Source organism: Lynx canadensis, chromosome B4 (genome assembly GCF_007474595.2).
Source record: "Lynx canadensis isolate LIC74 chromosome B4, mLynCan4.pri.v2, whole genome shotgun sequence".
Lineage (NCBI taxonomy): Eukaryota > Metazoa > Chordata > Mammalia > Carnivora > Felidae > Lynx > Lynx canadensis.
Genome location: NC_044309.1, coordinates 27733376 through 27759248, shown reverse-complemented (window position 1 = coordinate 27759248; position 25873 = coordinate 27733376). Strand labels below are relative to the sequence as shown.

Genomic DNA, 25873 nt, shown 5'->3' with positions numbered 1-25873 from the left:
ATTGTCTGTCCACGGCCATGGCTGTAAACTCCCACTCTTCCCTGTATTCAGAGTTGGGCCCAAGCTCTCTCCCCTACACCTCATTGCCGTGGTCCCTGTGCCGATCGCAATGGTCCCGTACCTTCTGCCTAGTAAGGCAGACCTAGTAAGGCATGACCTTAACAAGTGTCAGGAGTAATTAGTTAGCAGTGGGGACATCTGTGATTTTCAATCCCTAAATTATGTTTGCACATTACTGGCGTATTATGTTTGCAGGTTTCACACAGATCAACCGCTTTCTCGAGATACGTATGCCATAAAATTTAAGGTGCACCTCTGTAAGGTGCACAGTAAATCTTAGTACTTTCATAGAGTTGTGCGACCCTCACCCCAGCCCCGGTGAAGACAATGCCCGTCACCCCCCAAAGTTCCCTTGTTCTGCTCTGCGGGCGCCCTTTACTCCCATCTCCGTCTCCGGCCACCACGCGTCTGCTTTCTGAGGGGCTTTTCTGAAATCTCACTGAAATGGAATTAAGCACCATGTGGCCTTCTGTACCTGGCTTCTTTTGCTTGTTAATGTTTCTGAGGTTGATCCACGTGGCAGTGGGCGTCAGCAGTCCGTTCTCCGCGTTGGATGGTACTCCATTGCGTGGATGCGCCGCATTTTGTCCTCCACTTCTAGTCAGTGGACTCGTGGGCCGTTGACAGGTCTGGGCTGTTGTCAAGCATGATGCTATGAACATTCACGCACAAGTCTCCGTGTGCATAGAAGGGTCACTTTTATAATCAGAAACGAGGAAAAACGATGAAAGACCAACATGGATTCTCAAGCTGTTGCTGGAATGCATCCTCTTTTACCCAAAATGGGGAGCTCTACAGGTGGGGCCAAAGGTTTAAAACGAGGAGGAAAAGAAGTGGGTCCCTGAGAAAGGATTTGCCTGACCCTGGCCAGTGCATGGCCCCAGGGGGACAAACAGGGACAGTGGTCCCATTCCTCTGGAAACTGATGGTATTCACACCGTTCCTCCCAAGCCTCTAAACACACGTGACATGTCATGTGTCCCCACTGCAGCTCTGTGTCAATCCCAACGCAAACACACTCCCCCGTCTCAAAGTCCTTTGGTTCAAAAGCAGGCAATCAAGGCAACACCAGACCACGTGAATTTGTCGTGTTTAATAAACGTTCCCCAGGGTGGTTTGCTTTTGGAGTGGCTGCAGAGAAAGGCCCGAAACGCGGGTGCAGCCTAACTAGCTGGGTTGCTCAGATTCAGCAATTCAAGTGTTCAGGCCGGGTCCTTTCCCTGGTATGCAAAGGTCAAAAGTTGCAGCTCTGTGGGAAAGGCGTCAGAAAAGCCAAGGAAGAGAGGATCCAGTTCTGTCAGCAGGAAACAGAGGCAGAAGGAACAGAGGCGAACAGGAAGTTGGTAGGTACACAAGATGGGCACCTCGTTTACAGAGACGAGGCGGAAAGCAGACTGACAGCACACCGTTGGGGGATATTTAGAACCAGTAGATACGACCTCAAAGCGCTATGGGTTGACTCGGTGGTAACGGGCACCAGTGCTGACACCTACCTTATCTGTGGTCTCAGCAGGTTCTCTATGGAAGTTCTTCCAGCAACCCGAGTTCCTGTCTGTGTACGTAAGAGTCTGGGTGGCTTTGAACGGTCACCCACGCGGGCAGCTTTGCCTGCCTCTCTCCTTTGGAAACTCCCCTGGTCGCCCTACTGGCCCTGAATCCCCGGTTTCTCTTTGCATTCTGCCTACAGCAATGCTGCTTTCTCCTTTCTTTTTTTAATGTTTATTTATCTTTGAAAGAGAGAGAGAGAGAGAGAGAGAGCCAGCCAGGGAGGGGCAGAGAGAGAGAGAGAAAGAGCAAGACACAGAATCCGCAGCAGGCTCCAGGCTCCAGCTGTCAGCACAGAGCCCGACGTGGGGCTCAAACCCACAAACCTTGAGATCATGACCTGAGCCGAAGTCGGACGCTCAACCTGAGCCACCCAGGTACCCCCTTTTTCTCCTTTCCCTTCTACATTTCTTTGGAAGGTTTTACTCATTCTGCTTTAATCTGTCATTTCGAGGTGTGTGACTACACTCCTTTACTTCAACACTGAGCTTCTAGTTCAGCTACTGTAACAGTAATATTAATACCAGCAGGTATCAGCACTTGACAATATTCAAAGAGTTTCTGCTTGATCCTCACCAAGAATCAATCCTATGCCGTGGGCGGGATAGCTGGCATTGATTCCTTTTTTGAAACAGAGGAAATCCAGGTGGGGAAGTTCAGAGACTGCCCAATATCACAGAGTCTCAACACGGTGGGACCAGGAGCGGGTTATAGGCCCCCGACCCTGGTGCAATCCCAGGGCTGGGCACACAAGTGATAAAGTTTAATTTTTTTTTTTTTTCAACGTTTATTTTTATTTTTGGGACAGAGAGAGACAGAGCATGAACGAGGGAGGGGCAGAGAGAGAGAGAGGGAGACACAGAATCGGAAGCAGGCTCCAGGCTCCGAGCCATCAGCCCCGAGCCCGACGCGGGGCTCGAACTCCCGGACCGCGAGATCGTGACCTGGCTGAAGTCGGACGCTTAACCGACTGCGCCACCCAGGCGCCCCAACAAGTGATAAAGTTTAAAGCAAATGTGCTGTTGACTGATCTGTTTGACAGAGACCGAAACAGGGGTCGGTGGGCAGGAAGGATGCGGTAACAACTCATGGCAGGTCTACAGAATTCATTTTATGAGTCCATGAGCCTGTGAGGAGAGTTTTCTCATTTTTAGGTTTTCTAAATGTCTATATATTCAATATTCCTTTTTTTTAAAGCTTTTATTTAAATTTTTTTAATGTATATTTATTTTTGAGAGAGAGAAAGAGAGAGAGAGGATGGGGGGGAGGGGCAGAGAGGGAGACACAGAATCTGAAGCAGGCTCCAAGCTCTGAGCTCTCAGCACAGAGCCCGATGCGGGGCTTGAACTCACAGACCGCGACATCATGACGTGAGCCGAAGTCAGACACTTAACCGACTGAGCCACCCAGGAGCCTTGTATTCAATATTCTTAAAAAGGCACTGAGATCCTCAGTATGAGATGCAGAGATCATTTTAGGGTAAAAAGCTTCTGTTGAATGATGATTTGCAAATATATGTCTATAATATAGGGCTCAGAACTAATATTATGGGTCAAATGTCTATTTAGTTATACAACCCTACATAAAATCTTGCCCTAAAGTTTTAGCAGTTAATATTTAACGGCCAAGTATTGATACTAGGTTGACATGAACAAACAGAACGTTTTGCAGAAAGGAACATGCTTGGGATTCGATGTGAATCAATTATTGTGTTTATTCCTGAAGCTTTTGTTTTGGAGCCCTGTATCACAAAATGGCATGTTTAATGTTTACAACAGGTTTTAGAAATTTGAGATGTTTTTTTTTCATTTCTACCGTTTTTTTAGAGTAAAATTGGAGATAATGTTCCAAACCATCATCAAAAAACGCAGAGCAAACTTTTCTGTATATAAACTGTACATAAAAACAAGGCACTATACATTTCAGGGAAGATATTAAGGTTGAAAGGTGGATTCGCACAGATTCTTTAGAGCCCGTGCCAGGAAGTACAAATGTCTCTGTTCATTTTAGCACCGGAAGCAGCACTCAGAACAAGTCAGACCTAAGGCCGAAGGAGACATTTCTGAACTGTGTGTGAAGATACAGAAGGGTGCCAGAGCTAATTCCACAGAAGCAATTCCATCTACCTTTTCATATTATTTTGACACCAAAAGGAAAACAAATCTTAAAAGTGAATCGAATAATATTGCTTTGTTAAATACGTATTTGATTTATATGGTGTTTATATAAATATATATATTTTAGAATCCACAAACTATCAAAATAACACTTTATGAAGAGAATTGCTTCAAAAAAAAGAGTAGGCAACGCTCAGCTGGAACAGGAGGGCAGTGCGAGAGCAGCTGCTGAGAAACAGCTACTTAAGTGCACACGGGGACACCTTTATTAACATGACCTGCTGAGTCGTGGAAAGAGAGTTTCCAAAGGGTTCGCTGAAACATTTACAAAATACACAAATCCAGGACAGGACACGCAGTAGAGCTAGTAACTTCAGGTTTTAAAAACTCTGATGAAAAAAATCTTTTTTGTTTTTTTTTTTTAAATACCAGTCCAAAAAAAAAAAAAAAATTTGCCATTTTCCTGGTCCAAGGGTATCGAAAGTGACGGCAGATTCTTCTAGCCATCTCTCCCGCTCAGAACAGACCTTTTGCTTTCTTCAGGTTCACCTGCTTCCAGGCGGGCAGTGCGTTGTATTCTTCTCTGGTCATGTCTAGTGCAAACTGCAAAATTGGGGGAGACGCCCAGTGGGTGAGTGAGAGGACTCCCATCCAAGCCAATGTGTCGCTTAAACGCCATCCCACACGAAGAAATGCTTACCTCAAAGTCTTCGTCAGTGAGATAAATCTCAAGCTTCAGAGGATCAACTCCCTCGGGCAGTGGCCTGGCTAGCAGATCGGCCAGCGGATAAATGGTTTTACAAAGCTTGGCTAAGACATCTTCCACAAGGGTGATCTGATTCGAAACTTCCGTATCCTAGAGAAGAGGAGGGAGCAGAGAGAACTTCGTGTCCTGCACCTGCACCAGTGTTTTGTCACGCGCCTGCAAATACATGACCCTGTCCCGTCTGTGCCCTCGCCGGACCCTGTCTAGTCTGTGCCTAGCCAGGGGGGGTGGGTCGCTCAAGGGGAAGCAGGCTCTGAAATGGAAAGGGATTGCCCAAAGCCCCACAATTCTCCTTTCCATGTCTTCCCACCTCACCAAATAAATCCTGCCTTGGACAAAAGGGAGTATCACGTGAGTGAATTATGGCTTAAGATTATTAAATCTGAACTCTCGGGGCGCCTGGGTGGCTCAGTTGGTTAAGCGTCCGACCGGCTCAGGTCGTGATCTCGCAGTCCGTGAGTTCGAGCCCCGCGTCAGGCTCTGTGCTGACTGCTCAGAGCCTGGAGCCTGTTTCGGATTCTGTGTCTCCCTCTCTCTCTGACCGTCCCCCATTCATGCTCTGTCTCTCTCTGTCTCAAAAATAAATAAATGTTAAAAAAAAATTTTTTTTAAATAAAAAAAAAGATTAAATCTGAACTCTAAACACTAGAAGCATTCAGATAATGGAATTTGTTTAAAAGTATTTTAAAATAACCTTATGAGGATTCATGCTGCCCCCTTGAGCCCTGTTTCTTAATCCATAATAGAAAAAGGTAAGAAAATGCGTCCAGGATATGCTGCTGAATCCAGACTTCAAACAAACAAACAAAAACCACTCTGTGTGCATTTACACTGAACTGGTTACTACAGGTAAATTCTCTTCCTCTGTTAAACCTGGAAGCCAGATCACTGCCCTCCTTTTGAGTGGCGGGAACGAATGACTAACAGGGTTGCCAAATTCATCAATGATGGTGGAGACTAGTGGTCACGGAGTGGGTTTGGAGCAATCCTGCACCTAAGACCCGGGACAAGCTACTTCAGGTGTCTGTGTCTCAGCTCCTTCCCTGGGAAAACGGAGATACCCGAAGATGAATCTTAATAGACTGTTGTAAAAATAAGGGAGAAAATACACATAAAGGGCTCGGAGCCGTGCCTGGCCCACGGTGAGCGCTCAGTGATTGTGTTATTGCCCCAACTTGGCGTGGAAAGCCCGACCTCACTGGCCGGAAGCCCGCCAGCCTGCGCGAGATGCTCCCAGGCCACTGCTGCCTGGGCATGCACGGCGGAAGCAGGACACAGCGGTAATTACAGCCTTGAACTCACACTGCAGGAGGAGGTACGGGTGCGGGGCGCTGCACCCCCAGGCACGACTGCGTGTTTATTGTAAACAGAGCCCTATCGGGCTCCTCCCTGCGTGGACCAAGCCCACTGGCTTACAGAGAGATGTGAGTCTCGGCAGCGATGCTGGCATTAAACAGGCATTTGCACTGTGCATCCACTGTTAAGCAGCAGCGAACTCTTTTTGTTTAAACGTGTTCGGACCTCCCGTAAAATACCCATGTCGTCTCCTCCGGAAAAGCAGCTCTCTGACATAGTAAGAAAATTGAAATGGAACAAACCTATTTCCTTCACAATGTTAAAAACTCATGACTTAAGAAATTCTACACAGCTGTAGTAAGCTTTTTTTTTTTTCCTATGTGGTTGGAAATTATAATGTTCTGGTTAATAATATGCTTTAGTAAATAAAGGTTATGATAAATGCTTCATGGGCTAATACCAACTGGTCTCATGAAATACTATTAATGAGCTATTCACACTCCTAATCAGGAGTGACTCACGATACATTCATTCGCTTCGTACTTTGATCTGTGAATAATCCATCACAGATTTATTTTGTGCCTCCTCAAACACAAGGTTAATGTCTGAAGCCAGAGGATTTTGTTGTGCCTTACACGGACCTTGAAAAGCAACAGAGTTTTAGCGAACAGAATGAAGAGATGGCAGCTTTCTGTATATTCTTCAGAGTAATTAAGTTCACCTTTGCTTTTAAGTTGTTTAACTTGAACACCAGGTGTAGAAGAATACCAAAATAGTTCAAATGACTGATTACCAAAATAGTTCAAATGATTTTTCCATTTCCTAAGCTAATTCTATGTAGACTTGCTAACATGTTGTAAAAGAAAACAACAACAACAACAACATTTTATCACTTAGAAAATGCCATTGGGATGCTTCTTCCCAAGGTACAGTCGACTCACGATCTGAAAGGTGTGGAGCCACCTTCAGGGGGAAGCAAACCACACTCACCATTTCTGTGATTTCAGCAATGTCCTCTCTGTGCTCCCAGCTGGGGAACATATTGGTGAACGTCAGGGGCTCCAGACCAGCGTGGATAAGGTAAGACTTGGGGGGCGGCCTCTTGATATTTTTTCCTGTAGGTACACAGAGGGCAACATCAGGACACCCGGGGTATGGGTCCAAAGACCCGGTCTTTCTCTGATTTCCCTTGAAATCTTTTCTTCATTTGGATCTCTTGACTTATGGTTAGAGTGCAAGTTGTGAGTAGTTCATAATAACGCATGGATGGTATTTATACAAAATGTTAAGTTTATGCATATAAGGATGCGTAACACTGCGTGTAAGTGACCTGACTCTAGCAAAATGCTTCCACGTCTCTGGATCTGAGAAAGCCTCTCTCCATGGCTCCTGGGCAAGAGATTTTTTCCTCTTACATTCACCTGTAGAAGTATTCCTCTGACTTCCTAAGGCAGCGTGAAGTTCAATGTGAGTTAAACAGCATTTTCTAAACCACTCTAATTTAAACATTTGGTGGGAATTTGTTACTTGTTACTGACGAGCTTTTCAAGAGAGAATCAACTGTATGAATTCAGTGAAACTAATCCATGAAACCTTAAAAACTAAGACAAGAAATTAATTACTGGCATCTTCGTTTTACATAAAATTCTATAAATTTTTGGCGGATGGTACAGTAAAAAGCCATGAGTTCACAGTAGATCTTTCTTTTTTAGATATCACACTAAAAATAATAACGAATGACCAAAAGGTTGCCATTGGCTTTCCAGCCCATTTAGGCGAGCTTTCCACTCTGGACAGTGGGTGGCTATGCACAGAAGGAGGCCCCCAGCATGATTACACCAGAGTGCAAAAGGGTTCTGACCCCTCCAGGGCATTCCACAATACAGCCTTAAATCTTGAGGGTAGCAACTCAGACGGCCCAGTAATGTAAAAGAGAAAAATGAATTCCCATTCATGGTGACAGTCAAGAATGCATTAATCTCAAGATTAAGAAGCCTCAAAAAAAAACTTGGTTTCATCACTGCCTGCCGGGCTTTATCAAGGTTGGCCGGCACACGCAGGAAGGAAAACACTGGTCTGCGATCCTGCTGGGGTGGATGAAGCCTGTCGCAGAGCTGAGGGCCCCAGGCCTGCCCACTGGCACCGACGCCTCACCTTTGCAGTACTGGAGCACGGTCTCCATGGCACTCTTGCGGTCGGAGGCCCAGCGAATGCGGGCGGAACCCGTGATCTTGTTCTCGATGGGCCACCAGCCCTGCCAGAGGTACACCTCATGGTGATTGTCAACAAGGAAGAGTGCTGTGAGGGCAAGGGCAGACCAGACAATCAAGATGCTTCCGGGGCACTCTTCCCCAAACCTAATGGATGCTTCCCTCCAGGCTGCTTTTGTCAGAGGGAGGGGGTGCAGAATCCCCTTGGCGGGGCCAAAGGCGGGGTGTCCACGACGCCTCAGCCCTTTGAGCATACAGTCAGTTAAGGCCTCTGGGCAGAGAGAGGTGGCATCTGTGATGCCGGCCTCGTTTCCCTCCCTGTCCCCACACTCTCTCTCCCTTTGCCCCTCCTCAGTAGCCGGCCCGCCGGCGGCCCTTCCGAGAACTGGCAGCATGCTGAGGGGAGGGATAACGCACCCGCGAGGGGCTGTAAGCAGCATTTCTCTCCAAAGAGCATATTAAAAACCGGAGAGTACACCCCCCTTGCCCTACAGGTCACTGATGTGCGTGCCCCACATGCGACTGCTTCCTAGGTGACTAAGTTCCTGGTTCTCGGTGAGAGAATAGGGCTTGAAGGAGCAGACGCGTTCTAACACACCGTCAGCCCGACTCGTATTCCATGTGGCAGAGGGGCTCTCACGCCTGCTCGGTCCGCCTGCCCCGCATCCTTTCCTAGCCCGTGTTTCAGAATTCCACGCACACCACACATTTGAAAAGCCCAGAAGAGGTTGATAACCCACCCTGAGGCATAGCGTGAAGAGGGTGGGTAGCGGCCTCCCTTTGAAGGAACTTGCTAGTATTTCCCGCAGTATGACCCGTGGGCCAGCTGTTGAGCTTTTAAGGTGGGGAGCTGGGCCGGGTTAATGAGAGGTTGTGGCTGAGGGGAGAGGGCACAAGGGCTCAGACTCGACTGCAGGAGTCTGGCCGGGTCCATACAGCCCAGTCTCTGGTGACGGTGACTGTCCCAACCAGCACAAGGGCACACAACCGGTTCTGTCGCGAGGTGGGGGCCGAGTGGATACAGCCTTGACCTCGGAGTCAGAAGACATGGGGGGGGGGGGGGAACCACAGCCCTGCCGTGCAGCCTTGGCTAAGGCAGACACCGTTCTTTGGCTGATTCAGCAGATACTCCCAACCCCTTGCCGCCCCGCCACTTGCTCTCCCAGGCTCCCCGGTAGTGGAGGGTGGTCATGTGACAGAGCTCTGGCCAACGGGATGTGAGCAGAAGTCAGCTGGGGGCTTCTGGGAAAGCTTTTGCTTTATCCAATACAAGGGAGAGACACGGCCATCACTGCCCTTTTCCCAACCCTTTCTTTGTGTCTCGAACGGAAAACATGATGCCCGGAGCAGGGGAGGCCGACTGTGGGCCGCGAAGCCACAAGACTGAGGGGAGTCTGGGAGAAGAGCTGAGATTCCAGGCCTGACACGGTTGTGCTCAGCCTACCTGGGTGAGTTAAGTACCTGGGCCTCGGTTTCTTAGACTGTAACATACGGCTGATGTTCCCTTCCTTTTGGGGTAGGTGTGAGCATGAGATGACATAAGAAAGTTACCCGCCAGGGCACTTGGCAAATAAAAACCGTTTAGTCAATACGCAAGTAAAGTAAAAAGGCCGTCTGGAAGGTGTATGTTCTGTGGCTCGGCACGATGACCCCTTCCACGGGCCGTACCTGGCTGTGGCGCGCTGTACAGATCTTCCTGCAGGAAGGGCATAGAATTGACCACAGAGGGGTCTCGGGCGGGATACATGAATTCTGTGGCTGAGAAGTCACCAGAGGAACTGCTGAGGATGAACAGGCGGGGTGTGAAGTTAAAATTTCCAGGATCTTTGAAAGAAAAGAGAACAGAGCTGAGGACACGCTATGCATCAAAGGAAATCCCAGATGGACGGGAGAGCGACCGTAAGACATGAAATAACCCCAAAACTTCGTGCGAAAATAGGTAAAACTTATCTGACCTTGGAGGTGGGGAAGGTCTCCTTAATCATAATTATAAAAGGAGGAATGAAGGGACAGGGGATTTCTGCACTGACAGTACAAAAATGAACACTTTCATTGCAAAAAAGCCCCAAACCAAACAAAAAGGCAAGTGACAAAATGAGAAATGTGGAAACTGGTTCATGCCCTTGGTATATAAAAGAATAAAGATAAATATCTCAGTAAAAATGTACAAAAAGGCAGAAATGAAAACATTCACCAAAGTAGAAATCTAAATAATTAAAAAAATACATAAGCATTTAACAGTACTTCCAATTTAAACCATTAGTTAAAATAGTGCTTAGGTAGCAGTCTCCGCCCACCCCCCACCCCCATTTTGGCAAAGAGGAAAAGGCAAAGTCCACTGGGGAATGCACACTCTCTGATGTATATTGCCGGGTGAATATGGAGATTGGTGTCCGTGTTCCGGGGCACCCTTGTTGAGCTGTACCCTGAATCTTTTCTACCTTTACCACAGCACTTCTGTATCTAGGAATTTAACTAGAAGCAAATACACGTACTTGGTTTAAATTTATTCACATCTCTATTGTGTAATAGGGAAAAATCGGAAACCTCTCTCCAACCAAAAGAGACAGGTTAAATAGGAAATGGCATATAGCATATTCATGGAATGCTCTGCGGCCAGAGAAGTCTAGATATGAACAACTTGAGCAACTGTTCATAATAAAGGGAAAAATCGGGTTACAAAACTGTGTACTGCTGTCCAAAATTTCCTTTAATACAGATGTGTATGGATCCCATAGAGAAATGTTGATTCTAGTTATCTTTGAGAGAGAAGATCATAAGGGACTTAGTTTCTTTTTCAACCTCTCTGTACTTTCAAACATTTTCCATCACCAATATGCATTATTAAGAAAAACTCTGTAAAAGTTCAGGAAAACTGAGATGAGTATACCCCACTGTGGTCCAACCTTGGGCAAGCTGATGGAGTTCGCTGTGCCTCAGTTTCCTCATCAGAACAAACACGGTGGCGTTAGGTGGTGAGCGTTGAGTTAAGGCAGATCAGGTGCTTAGGCGGTGTCTGTCTCATCCTAACCTGCCTAATACTTGTTAGCTTTCCCTCTGTGTTAATCTGTACGTTAAGTTGATCTGTGTTTTGTGTATTTAATACAAAACCGACCTGTTCTCTAATCTGAACTCTGTTAGGTCCCTGCACCCAGGATGCTGGCCAGACCGAAAGCGTCTCGTGCCATAGGGTCACGTTGTGTCACTGTCCCTCTGGTTTCCTGGAATTCGCTTCTCTCCCTCCGTCTCTTCAGGTCATGCTTCCCTCCGAGGCTCTGTGTAAATGTCGTGTGATTTTCCTCGTGGAACTACTCTTTCTTTTAACTCTCAGCCTCCTTCATTCGTACCTCTTTCGTGACACACAAAAGTTTTATTTGGCATTATGCTTAGCTGTGCATATTATTTAGCTTCCTTACTGCATTGTAGGCCTGGGAGGACCTAGCCTAGGTGTGATTCACTGGGTGTTGTGCATAGTATGTGCTCAGTAAGTATGTACTGACTAAATTAGTGATGGAAAGCTACGGAATGTTGGATTACCTTGAAGCATGCAGTCGTAGGCTTTCCTGTCTCTCCTTCCTAAAGCGTCCCAGAATCCCAGGGGCTCCGATCCTTCATCGCACTCATGTATTGTCACTTTACTGCTACTATGCAGTCCGGCTTCCAGGGGACATCTGCACGGAGAAAATCCAGTAGTTTGTTTGTTTGTTTTAAGCCTTAGAAGTGTTGGCAGTATGGAATTATTCAAGACTAAATCTGCAGATCAGTTCACCATCTCTCTTCTTCCTAAAATAATTCTTACTAATGAATAAAAACATGCTCCGTGGTTTATGAATGTGTGTGTGTGTGTGTGTGTGGTGGGGGGGGGCAGCAATGAGAGGGACTGGCTTGGCCCTTAGAGAAGAATGTATAATTACATACAAGTTGCAATGAAAGTGATCACGTTTTTATATACAACATACATATTAACTATTCCTTGTCCTCTCTTGCTAGAACATAAGCGTCATGGGGACGGAGACTTAGGTTAGTTCACTTGCAAGACCCTGGTCCCTAAATCTGTGCTTGGCACCAAGTACGTGATCAGTGAATACCTGCAGAGTGAATGAGTTCATCGTTCTGTTTTTTCCCAGTGGTCCAAGGGGAAAATCCAATGGGCCAGGGATGCCTTTGGATACCTCGCCGAAGGTCAACTATCACCCCTCCCCACTCGCTGGCACACAGAACAGCATTTCGAGATGAGATGTTTTGCTTCCCGGCCGTCTGCCTGTTGACAGGGCACTGGCCTGCGTTCTTTCCGCCCTCTCCTCGGCGCGGTAGGTTCGAGAGCCATCCCAGGGGAAGGATGCCCGCCCCGCACCGCTGTGGTGCCCAGAGAATGGATTTGACCAGATTACACTTTGGTGGCATGCCGTGGCCCTGGAAACGCTTCGCTTCTACTGTTCACATGTTACCAGTGTCCTCCCAGGTGACAGCCTGAGGAAACGCCAGGCATCCCCTGCCTAGCTGGCGGTCCAGCGACTCGGGCAAATGCAGGCATATGGTTGTCCTCTGGAAAGGGGACATCTTATAGTCTGACACAGTTGGTGGTCTCCCAGACTTTTCTTTAGCTAAATGCTTCCTAACTTTCCACTGCTCTGGCAAAACTGAAATGTTGAACCCCTAAACGATATTTGAAATTTGCTCTCTTTAAATACCAAAGGCCTCCAGGCTTTTAATTCAAAATCATACCCATGAAACAAATGACGGCACTCGTTGGGGGCACTTCCCTCACTCCTCACTCTGCCTTTCATCGAGGCAGGTACATCCTCAGAAGGTGGGGGAAGCCCTCACGCGGGCAGCTTGAAGCGAGATGTGTGTCACGGCCACTTGGCACGTCAGAGGCCCCCAACCACGTTCATACCCACCCCCTGCTGAAGTCACTTGAAGTACACCCGGGCTTCTACTGGAGACCCTGGGTATCCTTCCCGCCTCAGCCGGCGTCCCACGGGGAAGCCCCTTCTGGGAGATGCCCTCACACACAACACTCACTGTTCTTTGATTTTATTTGCTGCGGTCCTTCCGACCTCCTTCGTGTGGGCTTGGGCTTTGCATCCGTGCCACAAGTAAATGAGGGCTTTATTTACGTTGAGGACAACCATGGACGTCCTGGACCTCAAGCTACTACAGTGACAGGCCACTTCCAGCAAATTCCCTTCCACAGGCACTTCTCCGCGCACACAGTACAGCCTCCACTCACCTGCAGGGGGCAGCAGCGGCACAGAGTTAGGACGTGGTGTGCCGCAGACCCGCCAACACCACCCACCCTGGGCCCACCCAGGCCCATCCTGTGACTTGGGGGTGGGGGTGGGGGGCTCAGGCGGAGTGGCGGCCAGCTCGCTGCCGGCCCAGAAAGCACATCCTTTTGGAGTTAGAAGCAGGTTCGTGAAGTAGAAAACCCATTTTTGTAACATTTATAAATACTCAGGTAAATCACATAACAGGCATATTTTGAGAGGCTCTGAAGCTAAGAATTCTTTTTATTTTATTTTTTTTTATAAATCTATTCTATAAATTAAGAGATTTTTGTTGGCCAGCATCCAATTTATAATAGATGACCCACTGAATTTTCCTCCCCTCTTGAAAAGAGAGACAGAGTCACTGTTGGGATTCAGTTTAAGGGGAAGTAATCTCCCAGCCTCCTGCATACAGAGTCCTATGTATCCTAAGGTAAACGCCACAGGAAGGTGGGGGGGGGGGGCTATGAGCTCCCCATAAGGCTGATTTGTAAGGCAAACGTGACGAGGCTTTCAGGGGTGAAGACACAGCTATATAAAGGGAGACTTACTTTAATACCCCTCCCCCCCCACCCCCAGTGTGAAAACACCTTCTAGGAGAGGGAAACGAATCTTGTTCCAACGGTGACAGTGACTTACTTTGCGCGTTCTCTTCCTCCTCTTCCCGCCTCCCGGAGTGTACTACCATTCCCCCCTGGAAACACTGCAGAAAGCAGGGGGGCTCCTTTCCCTGCAGGACCTGGACCTTTCAATGGAAACGCATTCCAGTAAGTAACACGTACCGGTTCTCAAAGTCTTAAAAAGAATACCTGCCTAGTAGAAACTCTGAAAAACAGCGAGAAGTGCCCACAAACACCAGTGACACTACTGTTGTGTCTAAAGATAACCACTGTGAAAGGTCTAGGGTACAGCTTTCCTTCCAAAGTGTCTTTCAGGTATGTGTCTTTCCCAGACAAAAGTAGGATTGTTGTCCTTTGTTACTTAATACCCGATTTTATTCACTTGATGTTTTGCCGTCAAAGACTTTGGAAACACAAGTTTTGATATTTTAGTGGTATTCCGTGGTATAGACGTAGCATGATTGATCTAAACAAGTTTGAAACAAAGTCTACCTCTCAGCGGTGAGAACGACTGATCACTTAGTGACTCAGGGGCGGGGGCGGGAGGGGAGAACTGTCTCTTTTGCAACCATTCCAATAGTCCACTCATGGAACACTGCTCCTGCAGACCAGCCTCCCCTTCGCCTGGGAAGCGCTGTGTTAGCTGCTCATAAAACTGTTAGGGTTGACTCCACTCACTCTCACTTTGGCTAGACATTTTCCCTTCACGAGGAAATTGTTTATTCAGCCTGGAAGTCGGGGCAAACCGAAAGGTAGGAAGCATTTCCCACCAGGAGTTAACAGATCAACCTCAGGGCCAACTTTGCGTAATTTAGCGCCATTTTGTGGCAGCGTTTCATATGTCTGAGGTGTTTTTACATCCACTGGCTTGATAAAAAGTGGAATGCTCAGACTAGAGAGATTAAGACTCAAAATTCTAAGGGTGATTTTGCAGCCACGATTGAAACATGGCCTTTACAAAAATAAAGGCAGTTGAAATTGCCCACTATTAGGGATAAATTAAAATGCAATGGCCACTGACAGTTATTTTCAATTATTGTAGAGTCTATAGTAGAAATGTGTATTAAGTATTTTTTTAGGGAACAGGATTGGTTCTTAGGAATCTAGAAGGCTAGGTGAACATTAATCTGTTTCGGAGAAAATTCCTCTGTTCTCCTCCCTCATGCTATTGTTAACTACTCCTCCAAAGCAGTGAAGATACCTGCCATGGTGTCATGCTTTCCCAAAACCTTACAGTCAACTCTTCATTACTAAAGGATGGGACCCCAGGCAAAGGTAATCCAAACAGCAAAAAGAAATGTTCACAAAATCTTGGCCCCAGGGCATTATACAGGCCCTGGGGTTATAATGGCGGATAAAGACCAGCACACAAGGTCTCTTTCATACTTTCTAGGGAAAGAGGGATAACAAGTAAGTAAACGCAATGTCTACAAAATGTAAATGAAATGACAAATGACTACGAAGTGGTTTTAAGTAGTGATAATAGCGGTAAGTGCTATAAAAAAAAATAAAGCTCAGCAGAGGGACGGAGAATGGGGAGGGATTTGGATAAAACAGGTGACACTGGAACAGAAACCTGAATCATATGAAGTTGAAAGTTACTTATGGATACGGGGGAAATGTTCCAGACAGGAAATTGCACAAAGGCCCTGGGGTGGGAGGAAAGAGGTCTGTGTGTCTCAGGAGTGGCAAAAGGCTAGAAAGCCAGGGGGAGGTGGGAGAGGTGTTCAGGGCCGACCACGAAGGTGCTGGCAGATCACCGGGACACCGGTTTGGAGAGCAAGGGAATGACACGGTCCGACGTGTTCCCGAAAAATCACTCGGGCTGCTGGGAGGAATGCAGATGGTAAAACAGATAAGAATACTCATTTTTACATTAATCTCTGGTATTTCCTTCGGATGGATTTGTGTAGGTGGAATAACTGATCAAAGTTTAGGAGAATTTTAAGGTTCTTGAGCCAAACCGCTTTTCAGGATGGCTGTTTCAAGCTACACTTCCCAGTGGAGGCATCCTACTGAATCCTTACCCACCCTGGAGCCGTTCTTTACAAAACCCCTACCAATTTTAGAAGTGGAGAACAGCATCTCTTGGTTTTATTTGTAACTCCTTGAATATCAGTTAAGCGGAAACTTAAAAAAACCAAACCCTCCCTTGGCGCTTGGTACCTGTCTCACGGATTCGCTATTTACAGATACAACATCTCGTTGAAGAGCATATTACTCCTGACCTGACAGTGGGGAGAGGAGAGGGGGGGGCCCAGCCTGCAGTCTGGAGAGGCCAGACCAGAGCTAAAAGTCACTTGTGCGATGCCGTCTTTGCTCACGAGAAGTCAGGGGTCTTCAGGGGACCAGGCCGCACACCCTGGGGCTCCCCAGGAAGGACGGTTCTCTCATTCAGCTGCTTGCCAGCACTCACCTGGGCACCCCTCTCCTCGTCCAGCTCCACCGTCATCAGAGCCGACGTGCCCTTCTCGCTCACGGTCGACTGCCGACCTTGCCAGAAGAAGTAGGCACACTTCTCTTTGCCAGCCACCCTTGCTGAGTGCTCTCCCTTTTGGCGACTTCCCACTGCAAACACAAAGAGCCCGAGAGGGCAGGGTAAACAGCTGATAGGCCAAAAGAGGAGCAAATGTATGGCTTTCTTCTCCGGGCTCCGTGAGGACAAAGAGGGAAGACAAAAAGCTTTGGGGCATGGGGCTGAGGAGAAAAACCACCTTTCTTCCACTAACTGATCTGATCCCGAGCCTCCAAATTGGCGAAAAATGACCTAGCCTTCTCGATGCCCTAGGAAAAACACCTGTCATCCTCCAGGAAGGCGGCGGATCACTCCAAGTGTGTGACAGAGAAAGCGGGTGACTGCCAGAGCAGGACCAACGGCTCCCGAAGACAGAAATACATTTTCCGTCTTACGCCATTTTTTTTGGCAGAAGATTAGCTGGTAGAGAAAAGATACTGAAAGCAACAGCTGGGCTAGCTTTACGTACAAAGGGCAAATTTAGTCTGCTAAAACGATTCTAGTGAAAACACACTCTGGAGTTTCCACATTCCGTCAGAAATGGAAGAGATCTATTGCTGACATACCGCTTTCATAAAATCTGGGATTTCAATACTATCCGTCGCTGGGTCCGTAGCCAGGATTCAGTGCTGGTCGTCCTTACCGCCTGGCACCTCACAGGCATTTGCATTAGCAGCACCCGGCTCACAGGTCTCACCCAAGAGCAGACACGGGAAGCTAATTGGCCAAGTGGCCATTTTGAAAAGGCAGTATTTCAGACCTCAGCTCGCTACTTTTCGGCATATACCACACTCCGGTCTCCTCGCGTTCATTCAACAACCGCTCACCGAGCACCCACAGTGTGCCCGGGGCCTCCTGGGGATACCAGAGCTATAATGAGAAGACGGCCCCCCTGCTTTCATCCTAACAGACGTGAGCAAGACAGTTTCAGACGGTTGATAAGTGCTCTGAGGATGACAGACGGGGCTGTGACAGGGGGCAGGGTGAGTGCTAATAGGATTCCCTGTTGAAGGCAGGCCTCTCCGAGGAGGTGACAATGACAAGGTGACAGGGACTTGCAGGCAGACCCTTCTGGAACGAATGAGGTCAGGAGACTGAGCTGTTACCCTCAGATGCCTGCCTGGGTGGTCCCAGAAAGTGATGGGCAACAGTGGGAGAACGCAGGTTATAACACCCACGCTTGTTGAAAATTAAAGATAATAACTAGGTTCTCTGGTTCTCTGTTAACCCAGTTTTTCCCAGCGCCAGTCCCATTTACAAAATCACAGTTATTTTGAGGTTTGAAGGTAAGAAGAAAGCTCATTTATTTTAAATTCTCAAGAGGCCAGGGTCATATTTATTTGATTTTTTGGCCTTTTAGCAAAGTACTGTATATATAGTTTCCATAAATGATCATAATAATTCTTGACAGTGCTTTGCTTAAGCACAACATTTAGTGCCATCTTTTGTGGACCTGAACTGATCAAGTTGGTGTATCTTTTATTAAATATTTTGAGAGAGAGAGAGAGAGAGCGCATGTGCACACGCATCGAGGAGGGGGAGGGGCAGAGAAAGAGGTTGAGAGTTGGATGCTTAACGGACTGAGCCACCCAGGCACTTCAAGTTTGTGTATTTTTAATGGATAGGCTATGCATATTCACAACTAGTTTGGAAGCCACTCCATTGAAATTTCTGCTAATTTAGATAGAACAAAAGTTTGTCTTTGATTAGCAATCCCACTCTTCAAAGTAGTGAAAATTAGTCATGTCAGCTGGGGAAAGATGTGCTTAAAACAGGTCACAGAAGTTGATATATATCTTGAAATCTGTTAGCACTTAAGGACATTGTATAAATATATATTCAGGCTTAAATAACCAATGTTTTACCATCTAACATTCTAATATGGACTTCAGTATATATATCTAAAATAGAATTATTTCCTTAAAATATCTCATAATAGTTTTCAGCAATTTTCTTCAATATGCACAAATTTATTACTACATACAACTTAATTTTTAGTTCATTTATTTTTAATTTTAGCAAAGATTAAACTTTCATCAGTAAGAATTTACGGACTGTGACCTTTATCTCACTTTTTATATTTTTTTAATGTTTATTTATTTTTGAGAGACAGGGAGACTGAGCACAAGTGGGGGGGGGGGCGCAAAGAGAGAGAGAGAAGACACAGAATCCGAAGCAGGCTCCAGGCTCTGAGCTGTCAGCACAGAGCCCAAAGTGGGGCTCAACATGAACCAATGAGATCATGACCTGAGCCGAAGTCTGACGCTTTACCCACTAAGCCACCCAGGCGCCCCCCGACTGTAACCTTAAATAGCCTTGATCAGATGGCTAATTTAAAGTGTTGATGGGGGTGCCTGGGTGGCTCAGTCGGTTGACTGTCTGACTCTTCAGTTTGGCTCAGGTCATGATCTCACAGTCGTGAGATTGAGCCCCACATCGGGCTCTGTGCTGACAGGGCAGAACCTGCTTTGGATTCTCTCTCTCCCTCTCTCTTTCTCTGCCCCCACGCACCCTCTCATCAAAATAAATAAGTAAACTTAAAAAAAAATTAAGTGTTCATGCATTATGTCTAAAAATACTTTGAAGAGGACGTTTGTGACCAGTCGTCGTGTTTAGGAGTAACAGGGAACCACGGTTTGAAGAACTGCTCAGGGTCAAGCGGTCCTGCTGCAGGACCCCATTTACTGCCCACTGCGGCCTCCGGTCTCCCTTCCCTGGAGCCCCGGTTCGCTTCTCCAGGAGCTTCTCTGTGCACCTGTGCACCTGGCTAGTGTCCACCAAGAGGACGGCTGTACTGTTTCTACAGCTGCTGGTGTCTGCTGACCTTGTCCCAGAAGAGCTTCCCGAGCTCCAAGTTCTATGTCCTGTTTGCACGTGCAGCTGTGGAGTAGGAGTGATGAGGAGCTAGACTGTGGTCACCAAGGGGCCACTGTTAATGCCATTGTGCTATGCTTCTCTGCTCCCAGAGGGACCGTCTGGAATCGGAATGCTCCCTGCTCTGACTTAATGCTCTGCAGCTGGACTCCTTCAAAGCTGTAACTTTGCTCATAACGATGCTGCTGGAGCTGGCTGCGAGATGTGCCCTGTGTTTACTGGAAGAAACACAGAAAGTACTTTCCTGGGCCAAATCGTTACTTCTTAGGCGGCCTCCAGCAGAGTAGTCTATGAAGGCCTCAGAAATCTGATTACTTTTTTTTAAATTAATTCATGTCGATATCGTTTTATTCATTTATTTCCTATTACTTCTTTTTATAACAGCTCAGGTAGGGAGATGAGTGAATTTCAAATTCTATTGCCCCTTTGTCTTGTTTTGTAAAACATGCAGTTTCCTCTCTGTATTTAAGGAAGGGGAGCTATGTATGCTTTCAAAGCTGGTCCTTAACGTTCCCTGCTGCACAACACCGAAGGTTAGTGGATTCCCACCCGCCAAATCCCCTCTTACTGCCTTTATTGCCAACACGTGGCACGGATGGTTACTGCAGCTGGACAACTGCACCACCCCAAGGAGCAGAGACTCGCAATAGCGACTCTTTGGGAAGGACGCTTATTTTGGGGAGACTCATGTTATCTCATCTTCAAGGTAAATACAGCAATTTTGCTTTCGGGGCTGAGGGCATCAGTGACGATTATTTCCCGTACCTCGTGAGCATGTGCCAGGCCCTGTGCTAAATTGGACACCTACCAGATTATAATAATCTCTGAGCGGGGCATCATCATCAGACCGAGGCTCAGACAGGTTACGTCCCTTCACCCACCTTGCATGGCTGGTACGTAGGGCCTGAGAAAGATTCAGACCCAGGCTGCACGGTCCTGTGCCCTTTCCCCCCAGCCACATGGCCTCCTTATGAAAGGGAAAGGGGCTTTCAGTGTCCTAATCTGGCCTCTCCTAGCTGGGTGACTTCAGACAGGTAACAACTGTGGTGTCCTGTTCCTCACTGAGAAATTGGCATCATGACGTAATACGTCCCAGAGCCACTGGGAGGCACTCAACTCGAGTGTGCGCCAAAACCCCCAGTGCTGTGCCTCCTGGGCTGTGTGGACCTCCGGGCCCGCAGCACCCCGGACAGCTCTGGGCAAGACTGCCTCCTGCCCTGCCCAGCGATGCCCCACACTGGCTGCCCACAGGGCGGTGTGCTGGGCTTCCCCCAAAGCAGCAGGGTCAATCTCAGAGACCCCGGCTCTCCTCCGGAATGATGGGCTTGCCTCTTCCCGCACTTGCCTTATTGTCATTTATTATGTGCTTTCGGAAGGTAGGGTCTGACATATTTACTTAGCCCCTAACGTAAGTGTCTGTATGTAGAGTAGGTGCTCCAGTAAATGCTGCCGGGTGATTAACAGACTTATTTCTGATACATTAGGAAGGAAATCATATGGTTCTCAGTCTGCGGGTATCTGATGAGCAGACAGCAGCCTTCATCCCCTGGAGCTCCAGGGCAGCCACACCCTGGCAGCAAAGCGGCTTTCAAGGGGTGAAGAAACGCTCAGGAGTTGAACGTCAAAATCACAGCGTTGTGACAAATCCTCCCAAATGGTGGGGCGGAGGGACGCTGCAGAGGACTGGCTCCTTGTTGGCAAGGAGAAGGGGTTCTCTCTCCAAAGCACACTGGCTTTCCACCCTCACCCCCTCTAGCACAGAGCATACAACGGACCGTTTCGCTGAGCATTTCACCGACAGGAACCACGCGCAGTTTCGACTGTGTATTTATTCTACCAGATCCACAAAGCCTGTTCGTGCTCTCAGCCTCAGAGGAAACAGCTTCTTTTATTTTTAATAAATCTTTTGTGCGTAACTACACCATTTGGTTCCAGTTCGAAATCATCCAGATATACTTTACTTCAGACTTTAATTTAAGCAGCAGACAGCCACATGGTAAGTATCATTTGGAGGCAAATCATCACTTTCCTAGAAAACCTCTGGGGACGGGGAGGGGGCGGGAACGAGGGTAGCAGAGAAACCGTAACGTGCATGTTTAATTTCTGTAAGGAAACACAACCTTCCTTAGCAATGCTAGGGCGTCGGGATCCATCTATAAAGTTTACTAAGGGGTTCTCCAAGCGAACGGTCAGATCGGCACATTCTCTGCGGCCAAAGGCAGGGGCGCACACAGGGAACGGCTTCTAGTGGTGCTAGACTCGCAGCCGCAGAGCTGGGGCCGCCCCGTGTCAGTGTGAAGAAGACAGAAGTGCTCACTGACCTGCGGTGCTCACCATGTACTTCCACTTGACCACATAGGCATCTCCCTCGTGGAACTGCCCGATGCTCTGTTTGGGGAGCCGGCTGTAGTCAAACTCTAGGATGTGCCACACATCCACAGAGACACTGGCGATCTCAAACTGCCTCCTGTCGTCCCCTTCTACCAGGCCATAGCCACGGCCAATGTTCACCCCGTCCAGCACCGTGCTGGTGGTGGTCTGGGGCACCTGCACCATGCGCGCGACGTCGTACGGCTTGGCTTCGGCCCGAGGATCTTCCTATGGGGGAAGGTAACGAGGCTGGCTCGGTGGCCTGTTTCTACAGCCGTTTCCTGCCACACTCACTGCTGTTTCACTGGTAGACTTTCCAGCTCTGTCTCAGCGTTTAACTGCGTTTTGGGGAAAGACTGCGGAGGCCTGAATACCCATCCCACAGCAGTGAACGGGACACCTAAAAGCTGGGGACACAAACTGGACTACTTCACCTCCTGGAGGTAGAATATAATTGGAAACCCGTTTGCTGATCTCCCAGTAAACCCTAGGAAGGCTTTACCTTCGAGGCCTCTTTTGTTGGGACCTAAACCAAAGGCCTGAGGTTTGAGACTAGATTACCAGAAATACCTTTTGCTGGGCAAGTTCGCTGGCGTTCTTCTCATTAGGTCTTTTCAGTTCAGTCCAATCGAGAAATTTCTCTTTGAACAAAATGGTCTCATTGTGTTCTGTAAGTCTCCCGAATATTGCCCAGTCGGGCCGCCCCTGTCCTTTCCTGCGAAGGTGGGTGGGTGGGGGAATAGACAGGAGAAGAACCAAAGTTAAGCCATGGGAAAACAAAGGAAAGGAATGGAAAACACACACACGTGGCTAGTGAACACAACTCATGATACATTAGTGGTATACAGAACGCATGGTCTGTTTTGTCAGATAAGCGACATTTTAGTCGTTCAGTCTGAAGCCTCGCAGGGAATCGATGCTCCTGAATGTGGGGTGAATCGTGTCAGGTCTGGATTTTCCTTTCATACTAGCAAATTCTTGCGTTTGGGATCCCCTGGGGGCAGCACACCAGCCTTCCTTGCCTATGTCATGTGCTCAGGGTCGCCTGCAAGGGCTCCCCAATTTTCTGTCTCATTAGCGAATGGACGGGAGGAAGGCACAGCTCACCCTGAATTCTCTGTTAAGTCCTCTTACATCGAAGCTCTCCAGTCTCCGGGAGCAGAGGAAATTCTCCTTCGTTACTACAATGAGCATACTTTCATAGAGCATAAAGTGAATTTCCACATATTTATTTCTAGGCCACCAGACACGACAGCAGGAAGGGAGAGCACGAGGACACAGAACAGGAAGTGGCACAGCCCAACCTGGAGGCCTCCTGCTACGGCCTCAGGATTTCAGAATTTGAAACTGCTTGGAACGCTGATCAGGCAGAGGAAGGCAGGGTTGAGGAAATAAATACATGCTGAAGCGGGCTCGCGCAGGTATCGCCCATCCTTCCAAATCGCTCTTTGGCTGCGAACGGAGACCGGGCTGCATACACCCCGCGAGCCTGATGAGCAGTGCTTCTGGGGCCTGCTGCCGCCCCTGCCCATCACTTCCTGTCTCGTCACGACTACGGCTTCTGAAGTCACCCCCACGGCACATCAAGGAGAGTGCCCGTTCGGAGGGAGACTGCCCAGGGGAGGCCACGGCATTCTAACACCCCTACCTCGTACTCTCACGGGACTCTAGGAACCAAGTATCGACAACTAAGGAGGATTCAGGACTCCCCTGCAAGGCTGTGGCCTTTAACAGCAAATGTCTGAATGACCATCTTTGGTATGGAGTCCACTCTGCAGATTTGCTAGGATGTCTATAGACAGCACTTGCTTTCAGCCTTAGACATGGATTCTTTCTGGTGGGAGTCGAGCAAGCAGGGGAGGCGGTGGGTTGCAGGGTACAGGGGCAGCTGAGAGCTCCAGGGGCTGAGCTTCTTCCTGCCTCTTCCTCTGCTAAGGAAGGGCTGGGTGCTGAATCTTGGCTGTACCTTACAACCCTTGAGGAGCTCTTAAGACCTACTGACATACAAGCCCCACCCCACGTGAACTGAGAACACATCTTTGGGGCTGGGCCTGGCACGTACATTTTTGTAAAGCTCCTTGGGCGATTCTGATCTGGGACATGTTGAAAACCAGTGGGTTCGGCGCTGACTCATCTACTCCCACATCTGTGATTATCTCACTGCTATATATGTTATCTATCATATGGATTTTGTGCTTTGGCGTTATTGTTTCTTTTAGTACATCAAATAAAATACTCTTTTCCACCTTGGCTTCATTCCTTTAAACACCAGTTGTTACAGGACTACTTTGACGTTAAATGTGCATTTCGTTAAAACGGATTTGAAAACTTCATCTACGTTGACATAATTTTTTATTGTTTTTATAATAATGATAAAATCAATATTTGATTTTAAAAGAAAACTAGGTGGGGAAGTTGCAACTTGTAGACTAGATCAATGCAAAATATTAAGACCCAGTTGCATGATACCCAATGTTTGCTCTCTGCTGTTAGGTTAGAAATAGATGTGCCACCAATTATATGGCACACATAATTTAAAAGCACTTCCCCCCCCCGCCCCGCCCCGGTAGTAAAGAAAAACAACAACAGCCCTTGGCATATAAGAATTATTTTTCTTATGATTGTGTTTCTTAGAGTTTGTGCATATTCTGCTGATTTGCCAAAATTATTTTTTTTTTAATGTTTGTTTATTTTTGAGAGAGTGTGAGCGGGGGAGGGGCAGAGAGAGGCGGGGACAGAGGATCTGAAGCAGGCTCTGCACCGACGAGGGGCTCGAACTCAGGAGCCATGAGATTATGACCTGAGCTGAAGTTGGACGCTTAACCGACTAAGCCATCCAGGCATCCCCAAAATTACTTTTTTAAAATAGTCCAGTACACTGTAGGAAATATTAAAATTACAGTCATTATTTCAGTACAACACCTTCCCCCTCACTCTCTGTCCCCCAAAAGGCATAAACGTCATCTACTGCCAAACAAATGGTAAATCGTGGAAGCTACGCTGGAAAGGTGTGAAATGAGAAGGAAAAATGTTGCTTTTGCCCCTTCAGATCCATGGCTGAATTCCAGATCCTGGGAAGCTTTTCAGATCAGCATGTAATTTGCTTAAACAATTGCTACTCATCTGCCAGGGCAGCACCTGGAAGACTGCAGGTGGGAACAATTTGCGTGCCTCCAGACACAGACTAGAATGCAGCGTCCATATTTCTGTTGCAGTTAGGCGAGAGCTAAAAGAAATGCTCTTTTTGTGAATATACAGGGTACCGTCTGCAGTCAGTTATGAAAAGGAAAGCCTTTGGAGAGCCACAGTAGGTGAGCACAGTGGGAATCCCCTGGCCCTTCCCCACCATCAGCAGATGCCCGGAATACCTGGGAATAAGCGGATTGCACTCTCCAGGGTCCAGGGGGTTGATGTCACAGTTCTCGTAATCAAAGGTGCCATTCCATAAATGCTTTGCCAGCTGGAAAGCTATTTTCCGTTGTGCTAACGTGACTTCTTTTCCATGCCACACATACACTTCACTACCAAAATCAAACACCAGTACCTGGGGAAACGGCACAGAAGATGTGGTTAATGTCAAAGCCATGCTCCAGATGAACCACGGTCTCTGCGGACACTGAGTTGAGCGGGTGAGGATACAAACCCTAATGGAGCCATCAGTGCAAACATAAAAAGATCCAGGGGTGGACCAGCTGGCTCTGCCCTGCTCCCCTAGTCTCTACCCCGCAGGTGGGATTTCCATCTTGTCCTGGACTCTCCAACTCTGTAACACCCCTCATTCATAAAGACAGTTATTTGGCTATGACTTCCTATCTTCTTTTCTTCTTCCTTGTCTCCCTCCTTTGTTCATTCATTCACTTAGCATATATACAGGCCTTCTCACATGCCAGGCACTGAGGACCAGTGAGGTCTTCTCTCCTCTGTTCAGTTCCAACACCCTCAAAGGGAGAGACCATATCATACTTATGTTTACAGTAGGGATTTACGAAGTGTTTGCTGAATGAATACGTGAATGTAATGCTATTTCTTATTTCCATGCCTTTGGCTTATTCTATTCTTTCTTCCTAGAATAATTTCTTCCTTCATGTCCAGCCATCCAAATCCTACTCAACTCCCAACCAGGCTCAATTTCACCTTCTCTTTAAAATTACTCCTGATTGGGGCGCCTGGGTGGCGCAGTCGGTTAAGCGTCCGACTTCAGCCAGGTCACGATCTCGCGGTCCGTGAGTT

General features: G+C 47.7%; 1 protein-coding gene across 9 annotated transcripts in view; it reads right to left on the bottom strand.

Moving 5' to 3' along the window:
- Window positions 1-3294: 3294 nt before the first annotated feature.
- SVIL (supervillin) overlaps window positions 3295-25873 on the bottom strand; it is an 87857-nt gene continuing 65278 nt past the window's right edge. For all 9 annotated transcript variants that reach the window (XM_030321177.1, XM_030321179.1, XM_030321178.1 and 6 more), the window contains 12 exons: window positions 25012-25187; window positions 22214-22358; window positions 21595-21871; window positions 16301-16452; window positions 13904-14009; window positions 13020-13227; window positions 11532-11665; window positions 9663-9818; window positions 7939-8082; window positions 6775-6899; window positions 4423-4578; window positions 3295-4325 (listed from right to left, as the gene is read on the bottom strand). In XM_030321177.1, the coding sequence (XP_030177037.1) occupies window positions 4239-4325; window positions 4423-4578; window positions 6775-6899; window positions 7939-8082; window positions 9663-9818; window positions 11532-11665; window positions 13020-13227; window positions 13904-14009; window positions 16301-16452; window positions 21595-21871; window positions 22214-22358; window positions 25012-25187 (1866 nt within the window). In that variant the 3' untranslated portion in view covers window positions 3295-4238. The remainder of the gene's footprint in view (window positions 4326-4422; window positions 4579-6774; window positions 6900-7938; window positions 8083-9662; window positions 9819-11531; window positions 11666-13019; window positions 13228-13903; window positions 14010-16300; window positions 16453-21594; window positions 21872-22213; window positions 22359-25011; window positions 25188-25873) is intronic.